The sequence below is a fragment of the Dermacentor albipictus genome, chromosome 1 (assembly GCF_038994185.2).
Source record: "Dermacentor albipictus isolate Rhodes 1998 colony chromosome 1, USDA_Dalb.pri_finalv2, whole genome shotgun sequence".
NCBI lineage: Eukaryota > Metazoa > Arthropoda > Arachnida > Ixodida > Ixodidae > Dermacentor > Dermacentor albipictus.
The window spans coordinates 327,875,563-327,902,452 of NC_091821.1; the positions used below are offsets into that span (position 1 = coordinate 327,875,563).

Consider the following 26,890-nt stretch of genomic DNA (forward strand, 5'->3'; position numbering starts at 1 on the left):
CATATGTCAGAAAATACTGTATCTCGGCGCAGATATCATATCGCTTATTGTACAACAAGCGGAAAATTACTCTCAGTGCAACACTAGTGAATGATATTTTGCTCCGCTACAGCAGCCCGGTGAGAACAATATTCAAGTGATTTCCCTCATTTATTCTCGGCTAATTCTATTCCTTTGCATTGAACGAAGGAAGAGGACAGGCCTTACAGAGACACTAAAGAGCGAAGTAATTTGTGCATTTCTGGTGCCCTGCACCACTTTTTACCGAAGTGGAGAAATGCAGTTGAATGTAAAATAGGCTATTTCAGAAATACTTTGCCGCCAAAAGTATATCAATGCGTTCAGCAGAAGTGGAGCTATTGGCAATCAAATATGCCCTTCGCGGTGCTTGCGCTCCTTCCACAATGCCTTGCACTGTTAAGGCTACAGTGCAGTCGGGCGTACCCACAATGCTCCACCTACTGAAAGTCACCGTGGCGCGTAGTTCAAATTTGATTTTGGATGTTAACGTAGATGCCACTACCTTCCATTTTGGCGCCTATGACTCGCCAAACGTAAAGCCCAAAGTAAGCCAAACGCGTTTGTCCTTAGCGAGCTGCAGTGCGCTTAGCCGGTGGACTCGTCGTGACAACCCGTGGCGGCCACAGTATCTGCACAGCAAACCACAGCTACAGGCAATTGTATATATAGTGCGTATGCGAGCGCTTCCATTGTGCAGGACATGGCTTGAGTGCATGGTCGCGCTTATACGCTCGTCTGACCGTGCTACGTGGTGCGGACTAGTTTATCCTTCACCAGCTTTACCGACAGACAGTAGCCACGTCCAACTTGCGCATCTTGAAGCGCTTTCAATAGGTTTGCCAATACGTCTATCCAGGAGCGGGAAACAGTGAGCACGCGTTGGCAAGCTAGCGTGTCGTGTGACCTTAAGTTTCGCGCACCTCGAGGCAAGCTGAGTGTTCAAAACAAGTCGAAATTAGCGAGACGCTTCGGCTACGAGATCGATAAGCTGGGTGGCGAAACTTTAATTGCTTCGCGAGCAGCAATTAAAGTCTATTTATTAGACTTCGTCAATAAATACATGATAGTAACAGTAGGAAGAAGTGCACTTGATCCAAGCTCCCTCCTTGATTGACGTCAGCTGTTGGCTAATAGCAGGCGCGTATGAGAATCCCCTATATTACTAAATAAAGCGTCTAGAAAAAGTGAAGAGCAAGTTGCTGTTGAATAGAGAGTGTTCGAGACAAAGGTGACTTGACACACCACTTGCGAGCTTCAGGCACCACGCATGGCTGCAAAACGTGGCCGAGAGGTTCATAGCAACGTCAGCTATCCGCAGACTATGCCTTTTCGTCAAGCCCGAGGAGTGGTCTTGGACCGTTTTGACAAAACTTAAATACGCGACATGACACTAAAGTCTCGGTGCGGGGATGTCGGTACGACATTAGATAAAATTGAACTGAAACGTTTATTATCTCTTCTAATAAACAACATATTACCCTGAAATAGAATACTTTAGTGGTATGAAATTATTTAGTGTCTCTATTTAGTGTCGTTTTAGTAATAAACGACAAACACGCGCTCCTCTGCTCATGTTCATCTCAGAATGAGTTACATTTTACATTACTAATGAACAAATTAATTTGGAACCTCCATGAGCGACAACTGTCCAAGCTATGCGTGTACCAATATATGGCAGTCGGCGTGGTGTGGAATGTATTATGTATGGTAATGATGTGTGTAGAGGTTAGGCTGATGTAGCACCCGTGATTTATTTATATATGCGCAAGGAACACGAGCAGAGAGATGCACCTTTTTTACATGGCCGAACCTACACATTCCGCACCACGCCGACAGTCATAAAATGTTACATGCATGTCCGACAGTTCTCGTGCGGAGATGCCCCGCTTAGTTTGTTTACGCGATTCCCAGCGCGGCGAAACCAACGAAGTAATGCTGTCACAGGTAGTGGAGGGAAGATGGCAGCGCGTGCATGCGTAATTAATGCACGAGTGGCGCATACTCCCGTTTATGTCTTCTTTAGCCACTTGCCATTCTCACTGGTCGAGTCTTTTAGCAGGGCGCCCCGTGATGCTTGCTGTACCCCTTTTAGTATAGGCTGAGGCATTTCTGACCTAGGTTTAACGCGTCCTTTCAACGTATGGCGTCTGGGGAACGGCGAAAACGGAGTCTGAAACCATGTTCGCGCCGGCACGCCTACTGTTTGCGCGGACAGTGAGCGTTTGCCACTATCCTCCGGTTGGCAACTATCGACCTCGCACACATGGGCTTAAACTGTGCATTCTGGCCCTGTATCGGGAAATAGCTTTTCTTGCTTCACATGACATTTTTTCACCGACCTACCATGTAATGCCGCGCATTGAAAGTGCTCACCTCAGCTCCTTCAGTTGCATGGCTTGCCTTCGTCTTTGTTTCTCTCTGGACGCTTGAGCTGGCGGGTGTTGTGGGCATCGATTGCTTGGCGTCGGGCCCAGCGAAGTATTTCTCGGAGGATGAGTGTTTCAAGCAGCTCCGTGGCGGCTGTAGTTGCTGATCTTGTCGCTGTTCTTGCTGCTGTTGCTGGGTCTTTTGCTGAGGCTGCTGCTGAGGCTGCTGCTGTGGCTGTTGCTGCAGTTGATCTACCTGCTGTCGCTGAGGTAGTTCACGTTGTTGCTGAGGCCGTTGTTGTTGTCGATGCTTCCTTTGCTGCTGCTGTTGTTGCTGCTCCAGTGGAGGCTTCTCGGCCAGTTCTGCTGGGTCCGGTGTGGCCGCTCGCTTGCCCACAGAACCCTTGCTGCTGGACGCCATATCTTATCTGTATTGTGTACCTGAGGAAGACAAGAAGAAGAAAAAGGAAAACTACAGTGGTCCCTTCGCACCAACATTTTGCATCTTTGCCAGCTTGTGATGTCAACACAAAATAAATAGTCTGACGACATTGCAGCAAGATGTGTGTTTTCATATACTGAAGAATCTCGCCTATAGAGCGCTCGAATTCTCTATATTGTCTCATGGAATCTCTATTACCGGTAGGTACCGCACGTTCATGGTCAATGGAAGCTTCTATGAATTATATCTATGTGCTCCGCAGTTAAGTTTTCAGGTTACAGATGCACAACACGTTATAAAATGCTATGTTAACCTGCATTCGATTACTGACTTGGCATCAGTGGTAAACAGTCACATTGGTATGTGATCAATAACAAAACAATAAAAAAGAGATTGCATTTCGGGTAAAGGAGTCTCGCCAAAAAAGAAAATTACGGATAAGCACAAGGAGTGTAACAACATTGATTGGCCACAACGTTGGGTTAAATTTCGGTTACACGGTAAGCTTCTTGTGAGTTCCAGTTAAGCGGTATTGGAGCCGAAACTACCACCTACATATTGACCATTTTAGCCCACGTCAACGAGAAGCAGAGCATCAAACACGTTAAATGCTGTTGCTAAACAGTTACGCAAATCAAATAATAATAGCAACAACAACAACAACAACAACAACAACAACAACAACAACAACAACAACAATAATAATAATAATAATAATAATAATAATAATAATAATAATAATAATCTCTATTTCACTCATGAAGTGAGAGAGTGCGGGAAAAAACGCTGACAAGTCAGGTTGACTAGTTCCCAACTCCCCGGAGTAGAAAATACAAGAAACAGAACACTTTTGGCATGGCAACATAAAAACCACAAACTAATAGTAATACTAATAGCAATGCAGCAATAACTTGCCCACAACAGTGAGAATAAGTAACTGTATAAAAAAAAGTTTGTTAACTGCGTGATAGACCAATGTTAAAGAAAACTACAAACATGAAAAAAACTGCAAGATGCGCTACATAATGAAGAAAAAGACAAAAATAAAATGGTACACATTTGTGTAGTGTGAAACAGTACATTTGTACTTTATAATGCGTATAGCGTACATGCGCAGAGATAAAAAACCATATGAAATTCTGTCATGAGAAAGGAGTTTTGACACAGAAGAACAATTTCAGTTTTTGGTTCGATGCTGTTTCGGGAGTGAATCCGTTGTTATGGCAGAAATTTAACAAATGCGGCAGCGTTCTGTTTACAATTTGTTGTCCGTATCTGGCTCAGCACGTTTTGATTAGCCAAGGTGTGTGTTTCGATTCCCATAAGGTGCGGTCCTTTTAGAAAGCGATGCCAACCATAGTAGGAAATAGCTGTTATTTTTTTACTTCAAGCTTATAACTTGAACACAGGCAATGCGGATATAGCTCGTCTATTTTCATTATACAGTACTTCAAGAACAGAGGGTAGGAAGGGTGACTCATGGGGACGTTTTCGATATTTCTTAACATTTCCTTCTGCAATACCATGTTTCTTTGCAAATTACTTTGTGTCGTGTTCCCTCAAACTGAATGGCAACATTTCGTATGTGAGTAGAATAGCGCATTGTACAATAGAAGCTTAACCTTTAGCGGTAGAATATATCTGTTGGCGTATGTCAGTCCAACGATGCGAGACTGTTTTGACACAACGTGGTCAATATGAATGTCCCAGTTCATATTTTCACTGAAATACATTCCAAGTATTTTAAATGCGCTTACTATTTCTATCTTTGATTTTTGCAGTTTAATGTCTGAGGTAGTGTTAAGCTTCTTGTTTTTCGCACGGTATATGACAGCCTTCGTTTTACTAACATTTATTTTCAATTTGTTGACTTGCGCCCATGTATTTAATTCCACAAGCGTTCTGTTCGCTCTCAGAATTAGCTCTTCTGTACTTCCTGCAGAGAATAACAATGTCACATCATCAGCGTAAATGACAAATTTCCACCTCGGATCGACGTTAACAATGTCATTGAAGTATAAGTTAAACAGAAATGGACCCAGAATACTGCCTTGAGGTACGCCGGCAGAAATCGGTAATATATTAGAAGAGTAGCCATTTAAATACATGTACTTCTTGCGCTCACTAAAGTAGGACGTCAGTAGTGTAGAACCGTTCCGGGGAATCCGTACATTGCAAGCTTCTTTAGCAGGATGGAGTGATTTAAATAATCCTAAGCTTTCATAACATCCACGTATATTCCGAGGGCTACTTCTTCATTTTCGAGCGATTGCAGGATAAATTCTTTGTGTTCTAACAATGCCGTTTCTGTTGATCAATATTTCTGAAGCCATACTGCGCGCCGTAAATGATATCGCATTGTTCGCTAAAATTTGTTAATGTAGTAAGAACCATTTTTTCAAATCATTTTGAGAAAACGGGTAATATGGGCACCGGTCTAAAATTTGTAAAATCATTATTACTTCCTTTTTTTGCGCAATACGCTCACTCTGGCGAGTTGAATTTGCCCCGGAAATGTTCCTTGAGATAAGAAGAGGTTATATATGTGAGCTAAGCACTCTGCTATATCTCCTATCACAAACTTCCCCGGTGTTATTACAATGCCGTCTGCGTCACAAAATTTGCTAGTATTTTACCCCATAAAAATCAACATGACCTCTGATTCTGATATTGACGTTAAGGACATTGACTTCTCGTTTCTTATATGAAGAGTATTGGAATCAACGAAATTACTAGTTATCTCTGTGAAGTAGCTGTTGGACGCGTTAGCTAAATTAGTGCCGGTGAGTTCCTTATCATGAGTCTGAATTTTCGTTACTGGGCTTGGGCCTGTAGATCTGTTTAGAAACCCATCCAATTTCCTCCATACTTTGTCCGACTCATTCATCGAGCAGCAAAACTGGTTACAGAGATATTGAACACGTGCACTGCGTATTTCCGCCATCAGTTTATTTCTAAACACTTTAAAAGCTTTAAGCCTCTCAGGGTCTCGCGTTTTTTCAATCTTCTTACATAGCCTACCCTTTTTATGAATTTTCTTCAGCAATTCGGGTGTGATCCATGGCTTCATAATGTTCCTTCGTTCCTGTGCATGTTTATAAGGGAAGGACTCGTTGTATATACATAAAAAAACAGTTAAAAACAAAGCATAAGTCCTTTCGACACTTGTTTCCTTAAGAACATTGCTCTAGTCATGATTACGAACTTTCTCTTTGAAATTGTTCAGGTTTTTAGTCGACATATCTTGAAAAAACTTTGGTATCGTTTTGGTATTAGGAAATTTACTTTTCGTAACGCACATAAAAACGTCGGTGGTCACTGATATCAGTATTTATTACGCCTGCTTTCAAAATATGCATGCGCATATTGGTTATAAGTAGATCAAGTAGTGATTCGGTCTGCAATGTAACACGTGCAGGACCGCATATCACGTTTAAGAGGGCAAAAGAATTCAATATATTTTCGAATTCTTTATTCAGGGTTATCTGTAAGGAGCTTAATATTAAAATCACCTCCTAAAATGACATCGTATTTGCTTTCACTTATGAAGGACAAAAAAGGTCAAGAAAAGCGAAGAAAGATTTCAAATTTCCGTTTGGAGGATGATCTATGACCGCCACCACCTTGTTTTCGATAACAAGGGACAATATTTCTTAATCAGGACTGATGAGAGAAAAATCAGGTGACACATCACACTGAAAGTGCTTTTTACCATCAATAGTACGCCACCACCGCGACTATTTGTGCGATTTAAAACAAATATATCATAGAAAGGAAACTTGAGTATACCGCTATGTTCACCATATCAGGTTTCAGTCAACATGACCACATCAAAAGCAAAACCCAGTTGCGTAAAAATCAACTCGAGATCGGCTGTCTTAGATACCTCAGACCGAGCATTTAAATGAAACGCACTGAAAGATTGCAATGTCTGAGATCTAGAAACATTAAAAAAATCACGTGGCATTACAGAGCAAGATGCATTTACCGCCATGTGCAATGACGAAAGTGCACTTTCCATTGTAACTTGTGAAAAACTGACAAAAAGGAACAAGTAAATAAACTATACTGTATTATTCAAATCTGCTGTGCAAGCCATGTGAACTGCGTTTGTTCCGTTTCACTGTCTCACAAGAATTCTCCCATTTCTGTGCCACACATACTGAAAGTTGTTGTTTTTCGCCCAGTTCTTTGCATGTTTGAGCAACTCCTTGTTCCTCTTTGTCAAATTCTTGAGCATAAAACTGTTTGTTTTCAGTTGATTCAGTTCTCGCTTCTTGCTCAAGAACAGATTTATCTGTGACTGTCTTACAAACCGGACAATAATCGCTGGGACCTTATGTTTAGGCGCTCGCAGCCGATGCACAGCGGCCACATCGTTTATAGTTAGCACGGGAAGGTTCACCCTGCTCGTAACTGCATTAAGCGTCCATAGCAGATCCTGGTCCTTACTTTCCGGAATGCCATGGAATTCAAGGTTTAATTTCCTGATTTGCCACTCCAGGTCACTGATTGCCTTTGTTATCTGCTCAGAGTCAAGTGAACGTTGCCTACACTCAATGACGTCTATTGGTTTCCTTAGCTCGGATATGTCCTTATCTTGGTAGGTAATGTGCTGAAGAATTGTGTCGCACTGGTCAGACATTGTCTGCATTAACTGGTCAATGCTCTCCACCGTGCTTTTTAATGTCATCAGCTGTGCTAGATTGTCATTTATGCTGAATATCAAGCTGGCATAATCAGTGTCCTGTTCAGTGTTCGACCTGCCACTCTGGCGGCTCTTTGTGCTTGCGGTCGGACATGTTGGACAGCGCCACGCTTTATTCCATGTTTCGCCTTTTGATCTGAATGTCAATTCTGCAACTCCCGAACACTTTCCGAAGTGATATACGTAAGTACAACCTACACACGCAAAACAATCATCTGGACAATCCTTATTGCAGGATTACAAAGACGGCGCCGAATGAAACAACACACGAAGAAGGGGGACACGAGATAGCACGTAGGCGCAACACACTTCCAGAGCCATGACAACGTAAGGATGGACACAAGTTCACACACGCGTTTATTTTTTTAGGAACGCCCAATGAGAACAAGAAGAAAAACAGAGCGGCGGCAGCAGCAGCATCAAAGGTAACTAATTGAAGCACGATTTTGCAAGGAAATTTCCAACTGACCTGCAAAAGTGCAGTAGAAATACTGTTCAGAGTCGGTCGATAAGGCTGCTGCCACTGCTGCTGCCAAAATGCCTTCCCGAAGGTGGTTCCGTCTTCTTAAATAAATCAGGCATTCCCGCCACTGTGCCCTCAACAAGAGTCCTGCTGGGTTTATGATGCCTAGTTCTCGGATTCCTTCGAGACTAGGCAAGAGGTGATCCCTGAGGAGGAAGACAGCACTACCGTAACGGAAACACTTTACAGTCAGATTGCCACAAATGCTTTCTTCACGCCACAGAAATATGAGTGGCATCTCCGACTCAAACTTAGCGAACGAGGAAATCACTCGTCCCCTGGTGGGAGAAGACGTTGAACACATTCTCACTGTACGTTTCCGCGGACCACCGCGGGTAGAAAGCTATGTTATTTTCGCCTAGAACTCGTCTAGAAACGACACCGCCGGTTACTCACCGTTTCAACTTCACTACAAACGCGAACCTTCCCTGTGCCGTGATACTTCACTTCCCGATACTCTAAGCTTATTGACTACGAACGTTCCCGATGCCATAGCGCGAACAAACACAGCCCGTCAAATCGCTTGTGTGCGGTTCACAGTGCCCCAGGCTCGCCAGAAAGCCTTGTATTAGCATCGCCTCGCCACAGGGACGTTCGTTATGGTAAAAGATACGCAAGCTGCTGTACTCTCTAGGTTTTCTTGTGCTGTTGTGCTTTTCATCCTTCCGCCAACGCAAGCATCGGGTGGTGACCCGCATGATTTTCTAAAGTGACAAATCAAACGTTCTCCTTATTTATAGGAGGTCACTTTTGTTTGCTTTAACGACGAATAGCATTGCCTACACTCATCAGCTTGTCTTATCTAATAGGCTAACTAGAGGCGAAGAGCACGCTCAAATGGACAGGGGTTCAATGGGGCCGAGCCAGTGCACTGAAAATCGATAACTGGATGAAGAGGGTGACGCCGGCGACTGCGATTGCTCCGATTTCCCTTACTTAGCTTGCGGTGGCTGGTCGAAAATCACGGTGGCATGCAGCGGAAGGTTAAGAATGCTGCTAAAACGGATCCTCAGCAAAAAAAGAGTTGGCATAGTGAGGTCGTAAGCATGCCGATAGTGTTTGAGAACGTTACACGGCCATGTAAAAAGTTTTGCTGTATGCAAATAAACCCATGCTCTCCGGCAGGCAGGAGTAGCCAGTGCCTGAGTGATCTACGGCAGCCATCTTTTATTGCTTTCAGAACGGGGCAGCCTGCGGCTATTCAGAAAAAGAAATCCAGTTTTGTTCGGCATACTAATGCTACTTTAACGCGCACACGTCACTTTTACGCGGGTTGTTTTCGCGGTTCTGTGACGTTGCGTTACAGGCAGGTGAAGTGGGCGCAGCCCTAAAATTTTTCACCTATAGCTGAGGTCTAATGGCGAAAAGGCGTTGAATCAGAAATAAAAATTTTTCTTTTGTTTGGTCCAATCGTGCATAATCAGTGTGTGCAGGTCACATCAGAGGGAACTATCGCAGTTTTAGTGACGTCGTGTGACAGACAAGCGAAATAGGGGTGGTAAAGTTTTTGACATATCGCGGAAGGCTGATTGCTGGAATTGGAATAGAAAAGTTTGGAATAGCTTTACATTATACCGCCCCTAGTCGATAATAGTAACTATACGCTATCCTCGCAACAATATTATCGCAGACAATCGAGGCATTTTTAGGAGTAGGCACCACTAAAAATTTACCTTTTTAACAATTCCCTTTTTCAAAATAACTAGGCTGTGAGGCGCCGTCCTAATTCAATAAATGTTCATTCTCTCATTCATTTTCCTTTTAATGACCTTTGCAGCGCAAGCAAGGATGCTTGGTGTTACTCTGAAGAATAACACGTAAAAGGTGGCATCAAAGTTGCATTAAAATAATGAGGCAAGAAATTATTCACTAAAGAGACGAGTATACTGTGCTTGATTTCAAAATTAGAAAAACATATCTACAAGCGTTCGTGTACCACCAGTTGAGTGTGAGTTGGTCCAAATAAGTATGCAGTCTCTGACTGGATATTTAGAGACGCCACTTTGGCATCTCTCATAGGTACTGTGTTGCTCTTAAGACATAAAGTCACCCCTAATCGAGTACCGTGTGTCTTGCGTGCTCCCAGTTTGCGTCTTTAGCTCCGCTTTCGTGCCATTCTTGCGTTGTTTTAGTGGAAAAACTACCAACAATGTTATCGCGCAACTCTGAACAAAGCTTTTCGCTATAGGGCAATTAAAGCCAAGGTTACTAGCAGCACAACCAATCATGCATAAAGCTCCAATCGCAAGGAACACGTTCCCGACGAAATTTCGGCATAGGAATGGGCCCCCGTCGCCTAGAACAATGCGACGCTCGCTCGACGCCAAAGTCTTCCCATTCTAAGTCGAAGCGCCAGCGCCTGAAGAAGTTAGCAAAGCATGAAAGCCAGCCGACATTGGCCGACGCCGAAAATTTGCAGCAACTTGATCGCTGTGATTGGGCCTTATATCAGCTAAGAATATCGCTGGAGAACAGCGCGATTTGCTATCGTATAAGGTGTAGATCCGAGGGGTGAAAATAGATATTCTCGAAGAACGTTCAGCTATACCGGGCAGTGTGTGCTTGAAAACGGTACTTATAAAACAAGAAGATTTTCAACTCACGTGAGAGAAGTTCACCGGGAGATCCGAGTTTTGAGAAGGAACTCAAGACGGAACAAACTCGGTGAAACAAGTTGTTGAAGTTGATGCTGAAAGGAACGAAGGCTTGACACGATGCCTTTTTGTTCTTTCTCGTTCAATCGCAGAGACCCACCGGCAGCTAAATGACGATGATGCTTATGGCCTCTGGAACTGTGACGAAAATCCGCTTCGACTAATCGACCAAGCGTCGGACATCGTGTGCAAAGGTGTAAATATTAATGTCAGCAAAACTTGGAGAATGTGGGAAGGATTGTGAAATTTAGAATAGTAAGAATAGCATCTTCAGAATATAAAAAGGATAAGACAAAATAAAGATAGAAAAGAACTTAAAATAACAATGTGATGGCTAGGATGACGAAGAAGACGTGAACGCGACACGCGCACAGAAATCCCCCACTTGGGCATGCGCCACAGCCAGCCCGAACTGTTACCCAGAATCTATCCAGAGATGCAGTAGCCGAAAATTTGCGAGCTATGCTCAGACGTAGCTAACTTGGAACACATGTTCTGGCGGTGCCCCGCGTTACGCGATGGTGACGGCGTCACGTCGTACAAATGGGAGGCTGCCCTAACCAGCCCCGATCTTGAGGCACAACTGTGGGCTGCCCATCGAGCCCGCGACACAGAAGAGTGGCTCGGCTTTTCTATACCATCGTGGGAGCGGCCCGCTACGTGCTGACGCGCGTTCCGAACGGCCAGAATCAAGTTTTACCATACCATACCAATAACAACAGCTTATTCCATCTATTTAGCGTAGTCGCTGCAAATTCAATTTAGCGCAGCGAATTTTCATGAGCCTACAGCTCAGCGAAATAATTGAATAAGAGTAAATAAATGAGTAAATGATCAAATGAATGAATGAATGAATGAATGAATGAATGAATGAATGAATGAATGAATGAATGAATGAATGAATGAATGAATGAATGAATGCTGCGATAACAAACCTATGCTTGTTCAGAACCAAGTTCCGTAGCGTCCGTGCAGATCATCGCCATTCTATGTATTTGCGCCGGTCGGAAACAGTCCACTTTCTCAAGACTGCCGGAGAAAGAACGTACGCGAAGACTCGCCATGGTTTTGCGTCATCGGGGGTGCATGAGAGCCGTTCCACGAGCTTCACGGGGCTCGACACCGTGTCATAACGTTCTATACTTTGATGATCGGAGAGGGAAAGCCTCATATAAGTAAAATTCACTTTTGATTAGCAGTGGTGCACACCTTCTATTGATACGTTACGAAACTGGCGCTACACCATGGGCTCAGACGTCCGTTATAGCCTGATTTCCTGAGGGCAATTTTCGGTATGAGGTTGTGTGAGTTCATCCTTGCCGCGTAGAAACTAAGACAAACAATGATTTCTACAAAGTTTTGATTCTCGCCCTTAAACGCGGTTTCTGAGCATGAGAAACGTGGCTCATCATGATATTTATGCGAACACCATCTGCCACACTGGATAATTACATATACATGGATATTTGTCAAACATAAGGTTGTAGCAACGCTATTGTGCTTAATTAAGAAGGTGCAATATTTACATTTCATAAGATAAAAGCGAGTAGCAAGCTATGAAAGGGAATATTGCATCCACCCGAATGTAGCATGAAGGTACGAAGACAACCCCTACGGGTTTCTCAGAAAAGAAGCTTTGCAGTTGAGAAACCAATTGTGCTGGTCTGGGGATCTTTCCAAACTTTTCCCGCCCTGGTTCACTGAAAAATTTCTCCTGGTTCGGAAGCTGTTTCGGCCGTTCAAGTATTGAATGTCCGAATCGGTAGACAACTAAACATTGATCGAAGCTTTGCATATATTGCACTGCTTGGATGTTAAGTAATCTTTCGACGCCCGAATTGTGGCGTCATGACCCATGTTGGTTTAGTAAATAAAAGCCACACAACAACACCTTCAAACATTTTGTTCTAGGCATTTAGCGAGAGCACGTTTGTAGGGACTCATAGGCCTTATAAAACATTCAGATCCTATGCACTGCGGAAATTGATGTGAGTAGCAGGCTACTCAGCATCGTTTGTGGTTCTGCAAAGCGTTAGCAGAGGAACGAACATGTACGCCTTGTGTGTTATTCGAGCTTGCGTGTGACGACAGCTGCAAGGCGACGACAACGGTGATAATGATAGTATGATGGCGCGGCGATTGCATGACAACTGGCTTGTTGTATTTCCAGCGAGGATACTTTAGAGCATCGTGCCGCACAGGTCACTACATTATGTTCGTGCAGCATTTACTGTTTATGCAGTACACCGTTCACGAGCTGTGCCGAAGTGCATAGCTCGTGCTACTCCAAATTCACCGGATGCGCATTGTGAGATTCCACCCGACGATGTGACGAGGACGGAAGCTATGTATGACGATATTGACAGGAAGAATGGTGATGAGGGGTGTACGGGTAGCACAGAGAAGTAAGATACATATCCAAATACATTTAGGCATACTACGCCCTCTGTGTCACAATGCTTCATGCGTATTCTAGAAGATAGAACAAGACTAGGCACATGCGCACTGTCGCAAATACAGCGGCACATGCTGAGTAGTCCAAGAATGGAGTAGCCCAAATATTTTAAAAAAATATTGAAGCTGTTGACTATTGCAACGGGGATACGTTATGGTCACCACACACACACACACACACACACACACACACACACACACACACACACACACACACACACACACACACACGCACGCACGCACGCACGCACACGCACACGCACGCACGCACGCACGCACACACACACACACACACACACACACACACTCACACACACACACGCACGCACATGCACACACACACACACACACACACACACACACACACACACACACACACACACACACATATATATATATATATATATATATATGTTGTTCTTAAGGAGTGATGATGCATCTGTACCCCATATATATATATATATATATATATATATATATATATATATATATATATATATATATATATATATATATATATATATATATTCTTTCAGGCAGTGCTGGGGTACAAATGCATCATCACTCCTTAAGAACAACATGCGCTAACCCATTAAGTATGCGTTCTTTGCAGATATCTATAAGTCGTTAATAGTGCTTTATCATGCTTCATTCTTGGGGAACTTCACGCACTTTCCAGGGGCTCTCTATGTTTGTATATAACCGTTTTTCCATCTACCGTTGTCGAATGGGCAGCGCGTCGGGCTTCGCTGCTGAGGGCACGAAGTTATAAACCAACCATGGGGCTAACTTGGGACACAGGGTATGTGATAATGCGCACACATGTGCAGCTCTTCATCGAAGCTCTTTCACGCCAACATAGGCCACTGTAGACGCGTGGGCTGGCTAGGTACTGTTATTCCAAGAAACTCCTTGACACCGACTTGGAGCACAGCGCATGTGCCCCTCGGGCTGTACTGTTCAACTACGAACCTCCTTGATGCCAACTTGTGCACTGAGTATGTGTCAAGAGGCGTGTGCCGCTACTCAATGAACGTCATTCAAGCCAGCTTGCGTAAATAGAAGTGTACCACGAGGAATGTGCCATTGTACAATGACAAGAAAGACCCCTAAATTTATCTGATGCTGAGCGGAATCGAGCCCATGTCACAAGTGTTCCTCATGAACAGCTACCCGCCGCATTAGCAGGCTGAGCCACAAATACACCGAGGATACGCCGATTTTCATATGAGCGCCGTGGGCGGTAGTTTTGCTTTCATTTGCCGTATGTCAGGGGTGAAGCTGAGGATGAGGAGGTTGCCTGGGCCTGGCGATACAATAACGACGACAAATTGCATGACCTTGAAGGCGTAAAAAAAAGAATAGTTGATGGGACGGATAATTCCAACCAAGTTTTGAATTTGGTACGGACCTTACCTGACCCCTTCTGTAACCTGTGCCTGGGACCCATCACCTGAAGACCCAGTGAAGTGCTCGAACTGCTGTGCCCCCCCCCCCCTCCCCCAGCTACAGCGAATGCTCGCCATCTGTGGCCACACGAGCCCAAAGACTAGGAACAGTTAATTGTGTAGAATTTCCACAGGTCACTTAGGAAGCTTCTTAACGAAGAAGGAGTGTGCCGATTTATTTAAATAATATACGCCATACGGCAAACCGTACGATTGAAAAGAAAATTAATATAGCGTATGGCTGCTGACGTCGCAATGCGCTTCACAGAGCCTCGTCCGGCATATTTTCAATAGTCAAAGGACGGAGATAGACGGCTACAACATTGTTGGAAAATTTCCTGCTTTACGTGGAAAATAGTAAGCAAGGCAAGAGATGGAGAGCAACAGGATGGAAGGGTTCAATCTTGTCTTCCTTTAAATCATTTTGCTTTTCTTACTCTTTTAAACTAAGCACTGAATTTTTTTTTAAATGATGTCACGTTCCCAACTAGCCGAACTTTCTGTAATGACGGATATAACGTTGAGAAGCTTTGCATAACCTCCGCCAAGAGCATTTCTTGTTTGAGTTATAAACGAAAAAAAATACAGGACACTGCGCGCACCAAATAATGTTCTACGTTAATTTATCTGTTCATTCATTCACTATAGTTTATTGTTTCGTACAGAGAATATATACGACGCCTGTGTGGGCTTTAAGCATCGCTTTGCGTTTCGAAGTAGGAATGGCCAGTGATCCTCGAAAAGCAAATCGCCGAACATTAACTTGCCGACCACATAAAATTCGACTCGTTATTCAATTTCTTCATTTATTATTATTTCCTTTTTTGTAGGCCTGTCTACTGTTTTTAATAATAAGACTTGGTGATAAGAAAGTAAGCGTGACATTAGGGAGGCGGTAACACTTCCATGGCACTTCCGAAAACACGGAGGATGAAATAATGGCTCATCACATTCGTGCCGGCACGCCGTTCCTTTGTTTCCGTTAAATGGAATACTGGGCGGGGTAGCCTTCCACATTTGCTCTGATGTTCCCAGTCGTTAGACTTATATATAACCCCGATGCTGGGTCTAGCTCTGCCTTTTTATTATCTTGGGGATTTGCTTAACAGCTGCTACTTTGTCGGCCGGCCTGTCCATTCTGAGGACCACAGGGTATACGCCGGGAGGAAAAAGGAGGCAAATCCTATTGTTCGGCAGGCAGGGCACTCTCTTGAGCCTAACAAAAGTGCAACAGACGCATGAACTTACTTCACAAAGCGCAGAAACAAATTGTTAAGGAAAGTGACTACGAAGGTAAGAAAGAAAAGATCTATTATGACCGGCTTCTTTCGCCTTAAAGGGGCTTCTTTCCCGTGCTAATGATAATAGAAGTCGTTAGGAAGTAATGACACGTATCCTCAGTGTAATAGGCCTTTGTCTTCTTTTTCGTTTGAGCTGCGGAAAAAATAGGGTGCTCTCTTGCGATGGGAAGTGCCGGCTTTATGAGCCGAAATCATATACTGCCATTCAGTGGTGACCAAAAAAGAAGCGCAGCTGGTATTAGGTGTCGGGAGCGAGCATCACGGCCTCATAGTGGTTTGCTTCTTATTTGGTGTAATTTACTTCGATTTTAGCAATTTTCTTTTTTTTGTCTGATTTTATTCTCGTGATCTGTGGCTTACATGACCAGTGAGTGTTTTTGTGACAGGTGGACGCTGTTGAGCATTTGCTGAAGCTTTTAAGCGATAATGACGCAAACCATGGTACGTGCTTCTTAATTCAAGTTGTAAGACTGTGCAGGAATGTATACTTAATTCCTGTCGTCATTGCGAAACAGCAAAACAACATGTAAATACGACGTTAAGAATTTGTAGCACTGCTCAATTATTTTTTCGGACTTTCGGTACATCATGCAATCTTGGTTATCAACCCCGAACCGCTGCACCTTTTTGTTCGTGCTTAAGCAACTTAAGAGAAAGTGAGACTCAAATCAGAGGACCTGCTAAATCTGAATAATCGTTGGCTCATCACCGATTACGTGACTTGATACATTAGATGAGTTCTATCTCCGGTTTCCCTATACAGTCAGTGTGGCACAAATAAAGTTAATGGATCAATTTATTTTTCTGAGCATTCAATGATTCACTGTAGCAGTGAGACAGAAATCTACCGGGTTTTCAAGCAAATATTTATTTGCCTACCCTCCTGGATTTGAATCGGCTGCCGTCTCTTCCTGGGGTGGTCAGTACTGCGCGGATATATTTGTGCGTATGTATACAAAGGTTACACGTGAGCCAAATAAAAGTGCCAAATGCTACTAGGAATAGTCAGCCAAGGATATACTCAGAAACGCGCCAACAAAGAATATATCACTGGTTACATTTGCTTACGAAAGAAAGCTCGAGAGAAAGGGAAATATTAAATACCTATGTATAAGCTTGTTTCGAAATTATTGCGGCTCAAATCGATTAGTGTGCTGCTCAACGCAAATAAAGCTAAAGGAGTTATCTGCAACTTTACCAGGTCATTTTATATTACTATCGTTTCCCCTAATTAATGCTCCCACCAGGCCTTTGGGGCAACCGAACAAAGAACTTGCCACCACGTCTAGCATTGGGTAGGCCTGCGAAATGAAAGGAGGAATGACATATAGTTTTGGGCATTTAGGTTCAGTTAGTTGCCATGGGCTATTATCGATGGACCATAACCTTCAAGCACCACTATCTCAGGCAAATAATCAGAAATTTCTGCGATGAAACAAGCACCCACGTATACATGGCTGTGTGCGGCCATTTCTTAAACTAATTAGTGAAGTGGAGGAGCATTAACACGTTGGCATGCTGGTGTGGTAATCATATTATAGTGAACAAACATTCGACTTATCACGAGGCTATATGTCTGTGCTAGATGAAAGCGCTCGGCCCTAGCTTTCGTAGGTGTATTGTAGTGCATACAACTTCAACGTTAGATCCCTACGTTTCCGCTTCATTATGTGATCGCATATTTAAAACAGGTCGTATGTAACTCTTATAATGCACTTCCAGGCCGCGGTGTTTGGAACAGATAACAGCGTTGTCGTTAAATCATGACAACACATTCATCAATTCGGTGGGACGCAGTGATTACCGAAAAAAAATGTATTTTTTTTAGTGATACTTGAGGAGCTAAACCGCCCAGTTGCCGAAACTTCGCCAGCTCTTCTTGAAAAAAGAACAGCTGCAAAGCAGTAACGACAACTGCCATTACGAGTACACGGCATTACCAAAGGCAACGGCTACGATATGAAGACCGACCCCGCCGTGGTGGCTTAGCGGCTATGGCGTTGCCCTGTTAAGCACGAGATCGCGCGATCGAATCTCGGTCGCGGCGGCCGCACTTTCATGGCGGCGAAATGCAAAAACGCCCGTGTACCACGCATTGGGTGCACGTTAAAGAAGCGTGGGTGGTCAGAGTTAACTCGGAGTCCCCGCTACGGCGTGCGTCATGACCAGATCGTGGTTTTGGCACACAGGACCCCAGAATATTACTATGAATATGGCGGTAGAAAGTGAGAGAGAGCAAAACGGGACAGGGGCAACGACTATTGAGCACGACTGCTCAATACAGTGGCGTGATAGTGGCGTGGGACAGTGGCGTGACGACGACAGTGGCGTTAACGAAGGCGGCAGCGTGTTCAGCTTTAGCGTGACAGTGATGACGAAGACCAGGGCAATACTGATAAAGACGAAGACGACATGACGATCACAATGACAGTTCTTGAGCTAATGACGACGGGGTGGCAATGAAACGTTAACTGGCATTTACAGCAACGAAAGACAATCTTTTTGAGGGTAACTTTGATAATTACTGTTGCGCTTCGGGGAAGCCACGCAGAAAACCATTGCGCTTCTTCACGTGATCGAATGTGTCTCTGAGTGTGTATTAGTTTTAACAAATAATACTATAACAATTATCTCAGACACTTGAAATCTTGAATCTCTAATCTTCTGCTCAATTACTCTCTCTGCGTGAAACCTTATCTCTGCCTTCCTTTTCACAGAAAGAACATCGATACGGGACACAAAGGAGGAACCACACACGCACACTGCTCTGACTAACAGCTACGTGTGTATTATCTTGCTACGGCTATTATACAGAGCACTAAGGCACTACTAACAAGACCATGAAAATACCTGGGTCAAAAAGGAGAAGTAGAAAGAAAAAAAAAGACCTCGCGCCTAGCGCATTATTGTTACAATGCACTTTCAAGAAAATTGATTTCTTTTTTGGACAGCTTAAGAGACGGGTTGCTGACGCAATCAACATTTAAGCGGTTAAACTCAAGAGCCTCTAAGATTTCCCTAGTGCATTTGTTAACATTTCTCTGGTCTATGAAGCGCCTCCCTCTGCGACAACATTGGCTTACGTCCACACTGCCGACAATGCAAGGCAAGGTTTACACGTATTGCAAGTTTTTTTACGTTGTTATTATGCTCTCTAAGCCTATCATCGTTGGTACAATGGACTGACCGGCTGATGTATCGTTTTCCACAATGCAACGGCAACGGATACACTAACTCTTGCACACAGTACACAAAACGGTTTCTGTGCTTAATCATACATGCTCGTTGAGTGCGCGCATAGGAGGTGACCTTAGCGCATAGGGCAATTACATTCCGCAGCGCAGAAATAACAACGCTAATGCCCGCAACCTGACCGATCCTTTTAAGATTGTGTGATATCTGGTGCATACAAGGCAGCACAACAATATTTTTTTGTGTGCCGTCTTGTGTTGCCCCGTTTCGGCTGGCGTCATTGTGCTCCCTTAGCAAACACCCTGCCACAGAAATTATCACGTACCCAGGATATCTTGCTGACAAAAGGCAATCGGCCTGCCTGCAGAAGCTGTCCAGTGTCTTGTATACACAGGATCTGTCGCGGTTGTGTACCGAAAACAATGCGACACAATACTCCTGTTTGCCATTTTAATGTGCACCAATGTGAACGGAAGCAATGATTTGTTGCCTCTAGGATCGTATGACAAGCAGACATGCCTTTGGCCAAAGAGAAGTATCAAGTCAGGTAATCTGATTGATTGATTTTCCAGCATCTTATGGGTTAAAATCAAGGGCTTCAAGCCCTCGCGAAAAATAGCAAGACTAATCTGCACAATCGAATTGTAGTCAACATGTTTGCAATCTAAGGGCACCAAATAATCATCTGCGTAATAAAAGGTCTTGACAAAGGATGAAGCACTAAGAGAGGAGAGCAGCATTATGCCATAGTAAGCTAAGTACATGTCACTTATGAGTGGAGCTTATAAAAGGCCAACTAGCGCGTTAGTCAATCCTTGCAAGCTCCCTTTTTGATTTGAACATCATAAGCATGTCTCCTGAAGTGTAGATTTTGAGCCTTTCATGCAGCATGTTTCTGAAAAAAAAATAACTATAACCATGCTCCTTAGGTTAGAATCTACATTATTTCGTTCAGAATAATTTGCTTTGTGAGCGCGTCATTATGGACGCTCATTATCGGTTTCCTCATGGCCTTGAGAAGTAAAATTCGACTGCAAGAGTACAGTATCACGGCATGCGTAATGGGGGGAGGAGAGGGGGTGGTTGCTAAGAAGATGGAACCAATTTCTTGGTTTTGAATTTAGCATATTGTCTGTGTAGCTAGATTTTTCTGAAAGAATAAAAAACAATAATCTTGGACTGTCTTTTTGATCTCGTCAGAGCCTAACAGTCTTTTTGTATTCTGACAAAAAGTCAGCCCGTAAGGTTTGCAGCAACGCTCTCTATTGTGTACTGAAGATCTTGGGACCATGGCCTCGCATATCGCAGCTACAAAAGGCCACAAAAGCGCTGCTGCGGTATTTGAAAGCGACCGGATTGAGTGAGCGCCTGTGATTCGGACTGAGTGACCGACTGATATCTCCAGTGGACTTTCTCTTCTTTTCATCTTTCCGTCCCCCTTTCCCTTTCCCCAGTGTAGGGTAGCCAACCGGGCTCAGTCCTGGTTAACCTCCCTACCTTTCCTTTTATCATTTTCTCTCTCTCTCTCTCTATTGTGTTAATAATATGATAATAGTAATCCATAAAGATACTAGGTGTCAAATTCATTCAATTTCTCTGTGTCCACACGTGCAAGCACCTAATTGTGAACTGGCGAAATAAAAAAGGTAATGATAACAAAATAGAAGGAGACATTCATTCGCGAGTCACTATACTGTGTTCGAAAGACGTATGATGCGCTGAATCTCCGCAAGGAAACACTAGTTATCACCTGGAAAACGATCAAAGAAGTTGTAATGTACTTATCAATATCATTCACTTGATTCTAAAATGGGTCCCTCATTTACCCCTGTCATGCGGCACACGCTATAAGCTCAAAGGCACAATTTTTGAAAACGCTGTCACCGAAAAAAATATGTCAACATATGCCAGCCAACAAAAAAAAAACAGCCAATAATAAACCTTCTTACATTCGCACAGCTCATTTTCCTGGTGTGTGTTTTCTTCGCTGCATGCACCTTGTAGAACGCAAACAGCAACTACTTTATCAAAGGAACCAAACAGATACGCATATCTGTTACAGGTGGCTTAAAGATCATCATAGTCATTTGGGAGAGCTTCGTAACCACCGAATGCGCTGTTCTTTTTTTTTTTAACGTCGCCGCCTCAAGGCCGTAACACAGAGTATTTACGCTGCTTTGTGAGGGTCGTTGCTTCCTGTATTTATGGATTATTTTCAGGTGGCTTCATTAAAAGAAGTCTTAATTCCTTTTACCATGAGTCATTAAACCACTATAGTCATACTAGAGCACTAGTCTACCAAGCTCTGAATATATAGGGTAACTCCAATAGCTGACAATCCCGTTTATTTTTTTACCCTGCGTTTGCACTGGATCCAACTGTAAAAAAAAAAGACCTTGCGCCCGCGCCGACACAACTGTTATGAGTCTATTACTTCAAGAAGAAAATATTTTTTTGTGTTCTGTTGTTTTCATTGTAGCGCCAGTTCACTTACACGATTTGTATTCTACCCGACACCATTGCCCTTCTCCTTAAGAATTTGCACCCTTTCCCGGACAGTTGTTATTTATGGCACCCAGGAACGTATAACATTATTTGCATTCTGAACTCGCTACATGATACCGGTCTCGCGGTGCGTTGACAGATACAAACGATGTCGCTTGTACGCGTCGTGACTCCTCTCTATCTTGTGGGTAAACGTGCCTTTGTCTCCTACGGTTCGAGCTAATTGTGCTCTTTCATCCATGAATTTTTTTCTTTCTTTGTTTCACTTCTAGCTTCATCGGCCTCCAACACTCGTTTGTCCGCTTCGTGACCGGGAATGGTTTGTGGCTAATTCGCTTTGGTACATAATCTATCATTTCTTTTGAGAAGATGCTGTTGCATAGAAGCACAGTGCACGCGTTGATAAGACAGCATTTTAAATACAGGTAAAGTATGTGATGAAAATGAATCATTTTTTCAAAAACTATAAAACATGATTGTCAAAGTAAGCGAATACCTTATGCGGACAGCATAAATAAATGCGCACACTAGCAATACATCGGAAGTATGATGACGTCGATAGCGGCGTTTGATACCGCCGACGGAAATTATCACTGATACGTTATCGTAGAGTGCATAACAGTGCGACGATGAGGGTGCGACGAAGATGGAGCTGATGACGTCGCGACGACAATGGCAAAACAGTAGCTGCGCGCTCCGCACAAGCGTCTCCCCTCGTTCACTCCACGGCTGCATGCCAGATACTGCTCCGGCCATTGACTAGAATATCAAGGAGATCCGACGCTCTGTGGGAGCCTAAGGCGAAGCTGTGATGAGCTATCAAAACGAAACGGTTCATCTCGGCAAGAGCGGCAGCAGCGGACATGGACGACGAACGCCCCCTAGAAGAACCTACAGCCCAGCTAGCCGAGACACGCGACAGAGAGCCACAAGCCACCACCACAATTCATCCTTCTGATGCCACAAAAATATTTATTTATTTATTTATTTATTTATTTATTTATTTATTTATTTATTTATAGTATTTATTTATTTATTTATTTATTTATTTATTTATTTATTTATTTATTTATTTATTTATTTATTTATTTATTTATTTCCAATACTGTTAAGCCCTTACGGGCTGTTACAAATTGTGAGAAGAGCATTTCCAGCCTCCGCTGCAACATTTCGACTGAGTGGCATACTGTGTACATATTGGCGTCGAGTCTGTTCCATTCAACAACGATTAGAATCAGACGTGAAAATTTGAATGTGTCAACCCTTGGCGTGTAAGGCTGGATGGCATGAGGGCGATTTGTACAAGCTGATATTCGTATTCGAAGTCATAGATATACGTCTGGATCTATTTTCAAGTTTTTCTCACAAAGCTCGTACAGGAACTTCAGCCGCCCTATTTTTCTTCGTTTAGACAAAGGTTTTAGAGCAGCCCTGTCAAGGAGCACAGTCACGGATTGTTTTCTGTCGTAGCACGAAAAAATGAACCTGGCAGCTGGCATTTGGACTTTTTCCAATTTACCAATTCCGGTTTGACTGTGAGGGTCATAACTGCATAATCCAGTGCTGGCCTTACTAGAATTTTATATGCCGCGAGTTTGACATAATCATTTATTTATTTATTTATTTATTTATTTATTTATTTATTTATTTATTTATTTATTTATTTATACATACTACAGCATCAATGAGGCTATTGCAGGGTATTACATTAGGAGTGGAATTCCGTAGCCTCCTTTTTAGGAAACCAAGCCTACGTTGGGCGGATCCGCAGATCTGCTCAATATGTTTGTCCCGCCATAAATTATCGGTAATAGTGAGTCCGAGATATTTTACATGCTTGAAACGCTTGATTTCTTTCGTATTAATGATGGATGGATATTGAAAGGGCATTTCTTATTTGTCTCTGTCATACAGGTAGTTCTTTTTTCAAAATTAATTGTCATATCCCATGTAGCACACCAGTCATTGATAGGTTAGTGACACTTTTCCCACAGCATCACTTTCAGGTTTGAGCACGTATATTGTTTTATACTTTTATTATTTAATAGTCTGATAAGAATTAAGGCAAACGCCATGCGCTGTGAATGTTATGGTTCATGACTTCTGTTCGAAGGCCACCATTCTCAAAACTCTGAGGAACAATCTAGTCAAGAACGTAAGATCAGATATTAACAACTTTAGCAATTGAATATTGCAGAAACATAGCCCACTTAAGCGGCATTAAAATTATACGCCAGGGCGAATTAGAAAGTCTTTGCCCCTATTTTTTTATTAGCCACAATAGGGTACATACGTGTAATTACAAATATACGCACTATTCTACGTACTTTACACTATTTTTCCGTATAGTCCTCACACCGGTTCAGACATTTGTCCCATCGCAGCACTTAATTTGACATGCCCCTGTGATTGAATTCGTACGTACGCGTCCTCCACGAACGCTCATTGTCATGCAAGTCTTCTCTTCATGGCTTTTTGCGAAATCACAACACCACCACCACCCTCACAGTTATCAAAGCGAAACACTTTACCCCATACGTGGGCTGCATTTCCCTGTGGATTTCGATGGGCATTCACCCCTTGCTCCATGGAAAACCAATCACACTTCCTCGCTCCTACGGCAATATAACCTAGGCAATATAAGCACCAAGTGCTCACGCAGCATTTAGCCATCCAAGCAGTGGGCTCCGGTGACTTCCAAGAGGTCACTGGTGCTGCGCAAAATGTTACCTTCGTCGCGATCTCCGGTGTCCTCGGTCACTGAAGTGATCAAGGCTGAACCTCGATGATCACTGGGCTGTTTCCGAAGTGCAGCCCGAATAGCCGCCTGCCATGCCGGGAGCGATGACCTGCGCTGCCGTCGCCAGCGGTCAAGGTCCCCCTCTGCGTCCACGCCAGGGCCCTCTAACACCGCCATTCCGTCGTCCATCGCCGCCGCCGCCTGCACGCCCACCCGTCGCCCAGCGCAGCTACGCGAGGAAGACGCATATTTGGCGAGCCCCCGACCACCGCCCGCTCTGCTATCACTGCGGAGAAGCCAGCCGTGCGTACCACCGATACCCATACCGCGACCTGGGATTACGAGGGTTCGCCGTCAACGCACCGCGCCCTCGGGAAGGTGAACGCCCTCGTGACATTAGAGACGTTTAGCTTGTACGCTAATCCGGTAAACGGGAGCGGTTTGGGCGGGTTACCGGATGGTCGGGGCATAAACGTGAGCGGTGAAGCCGCCTGGTGTTGTAGAGCTCAACCAGACAAACGCATAGCTAAAACTGCAGTAACTCACCATATCCTGCTTCGCCACTCGTGCAAATTTTTGGCAGCGGCGTAATTGTGAACACGATTACGCCACTTTCGAATATTTACCCCAGCAGCTAAGCAGAATACAGTAATTAGCTCTGTGGTTGTGTGCTTGAGCTTTGCGCCACCAGCTGGCGCCACCGATCGGGCCGCTCACCTTTACGCCCCCGCTAAACCGGAAAACCGCCCGCGCTTTCCCGGATACCGGACACGCTAAAAGTCCCTATTGCCGACTACCTCGCCGCTACTCAGTGGAGCCCTCGACGACCATCCCGTTCGCCGTCACCAGGCCGCTACCTGTCGCCGCAGCGCCGTCCATATACTGGCCCAGGCCGGGGCCGGTGCCTGAGCCTATATCCGGAAAACTAAAAGCAGCAGCCGATGGAGGTGTGGTTGCTGTTCGTCGAACTGATGAAGATCCTCCGCCATATACGAAGACTCCGAAGAGAATACCTCGATGACATAACAACGAAACGCCGCCATTCCGACGAAGTCTGGAAGCAAAGAATGCGCCGACGAAAGGCACCCTGACGACGCCACGTACCAGCCACAAGTCAAAGCAACGCAGCCGTGATCCAACGCCAAGGCCTAACTGTAACGCAAAGCGAAGAACCGCCGACCTCGACGTGCTTCTCGACGGCCACGCAGTCGCCGCCTTAGTGGACACAGGAGCCGACTACAAGAGCCGTCATGAGTGGTCCCATCGCCGCCGAGTTGAAGAAAGTTAAGACTGCATGGGAAGGCCCTCAGATTAGTACCACTGAAGGGCACCTAATAATGCCGACTGGAATCTGCATGGCAAGAATTACCGTTCATGACCGGACTTACCCAGCCAGCTTCGTTATCCTCCAGCAGTATTCAAGAGATGTCATTCTTCGCATGGACGACTTCCTGAACCAACACGGTGCAATCATCGACCTGAAGTCGAAGTCGATAACGCTGTCGGAAGATCAAGCGATACTGGCGGAGCGCTCTCGCCCACGCGCCTGAGCCACTGATCATATTTTCGACGATCGGCGACTGTGTTCGCCGTTGTCGCCGTTCTTTGAGTGTAGCCTGTTTTTGAGTGCACAAGTTCGCCCAATAAAATGCTAGTTTCGTCATTCCCAATTCTGCTGCTTTCTTCACCGTCGCTACTGCGTGACAAAATATATAAAGTCCGACGAAGGCTTTTCCACCAGCCGAAAGCGTTAAGTAAACGCCTCTTACTTCCAAAAGGTTCGTCGTCCCTTTCCTGCTGCACTTGTTGTGTCGTGTCCTGCGTGTTGAACTTTGATGAAAACCCCTATATATATGTATGTATATATATCGTGACCATTTAAAGCCAACAGAGAATGAAGTCAAGGGAAGCATAGGGAATTAGCCGTAATTGAAATTGAAATGTCAGAAATAATAAAGGAAAGGGAAATGAAAGTGGACAAAAAGATAACGTGTCGCCGGTGGGAGCCAAACCCGCAACCTGCACATTACGCATTCGTTTCACTACCAACTGTGCTACGGTCATGGCTATCAAACCATCGACTAACTTGGGTATTTATTCCTCTAATTATGGCTGTAATTTCAGTTCTTGTAGACCTCCATTATTCGTAATCTCCTCTATTGTCTTTGCAGCCGCTAATTCTCCGTAATGTCGCCGATATTACACAGAACTAACGCCTGCGCGACGCGATTAAAATGTGGCCATTAGCATGCCCCTATCGCGCTCACAACTCACAGGCACTCCTTTTCGATTTTACTTAGCTGTATTAGAATAAACTTTTTATCTTTGTGGAGTTTAAATTACTTAAATTAGCGATGTTCCACAGCACTGACCTAGAGGCGCATGAACACTGGGAGCTTCGGGAGCAAACGATCCTGCTAGCTGCTCTAAATTTCACACAAAGGTGGAAACAAGGAGAGGGGTGATAACACGTGTGGTGCGCTCTTTCACACAATGTGACAGGCTTGTTGGTGTAAAATTCTCATTGCGGACATGC

General features: G+C 44.2%; 1 protein-coding gene across 3 annotated transcripts in view; it reads right to left on the reverse strand.

The window, feature by feature from the left end:
- The window catches only part of LOC135909271 (acetylcholinesterase-1-like), a 651,651-nt gene that overhangs the window by 37,310 nt on the left and 587,451 nt on the right, over positions 1 to 26,890 (reverse strand). Inside the window, exons 1-3 of one of the 3 annotated variants that reach the window (XM_065441201.1) lie at positions 10,664 to 10,820; positions 8,007 to 8,206; positions 2,395 to 2,828 (exon numbers count right to left, since the gene is read on the reverse strand). In XM_065441201.1, the coding sequence (XP_065297273.1) occupies positions 2,395 to 2,808 (414 nt within the window). In that variant the 5' untranslated portion in view covers positions 2,809 to 2,828; positions 8,007 to 8,206; positions 10,664 to 10,820. Of the gene's footprint in view, positions 1 to 2,394; positions 2,829 to 8,006; positions 8,207 to 10,663; positions 10,821 to 26,890 lie in introns of those variants that run through there. The other 2 variants (XM_065441190.1, XM_065441182.1) reach the window with 2 other exon arrangements.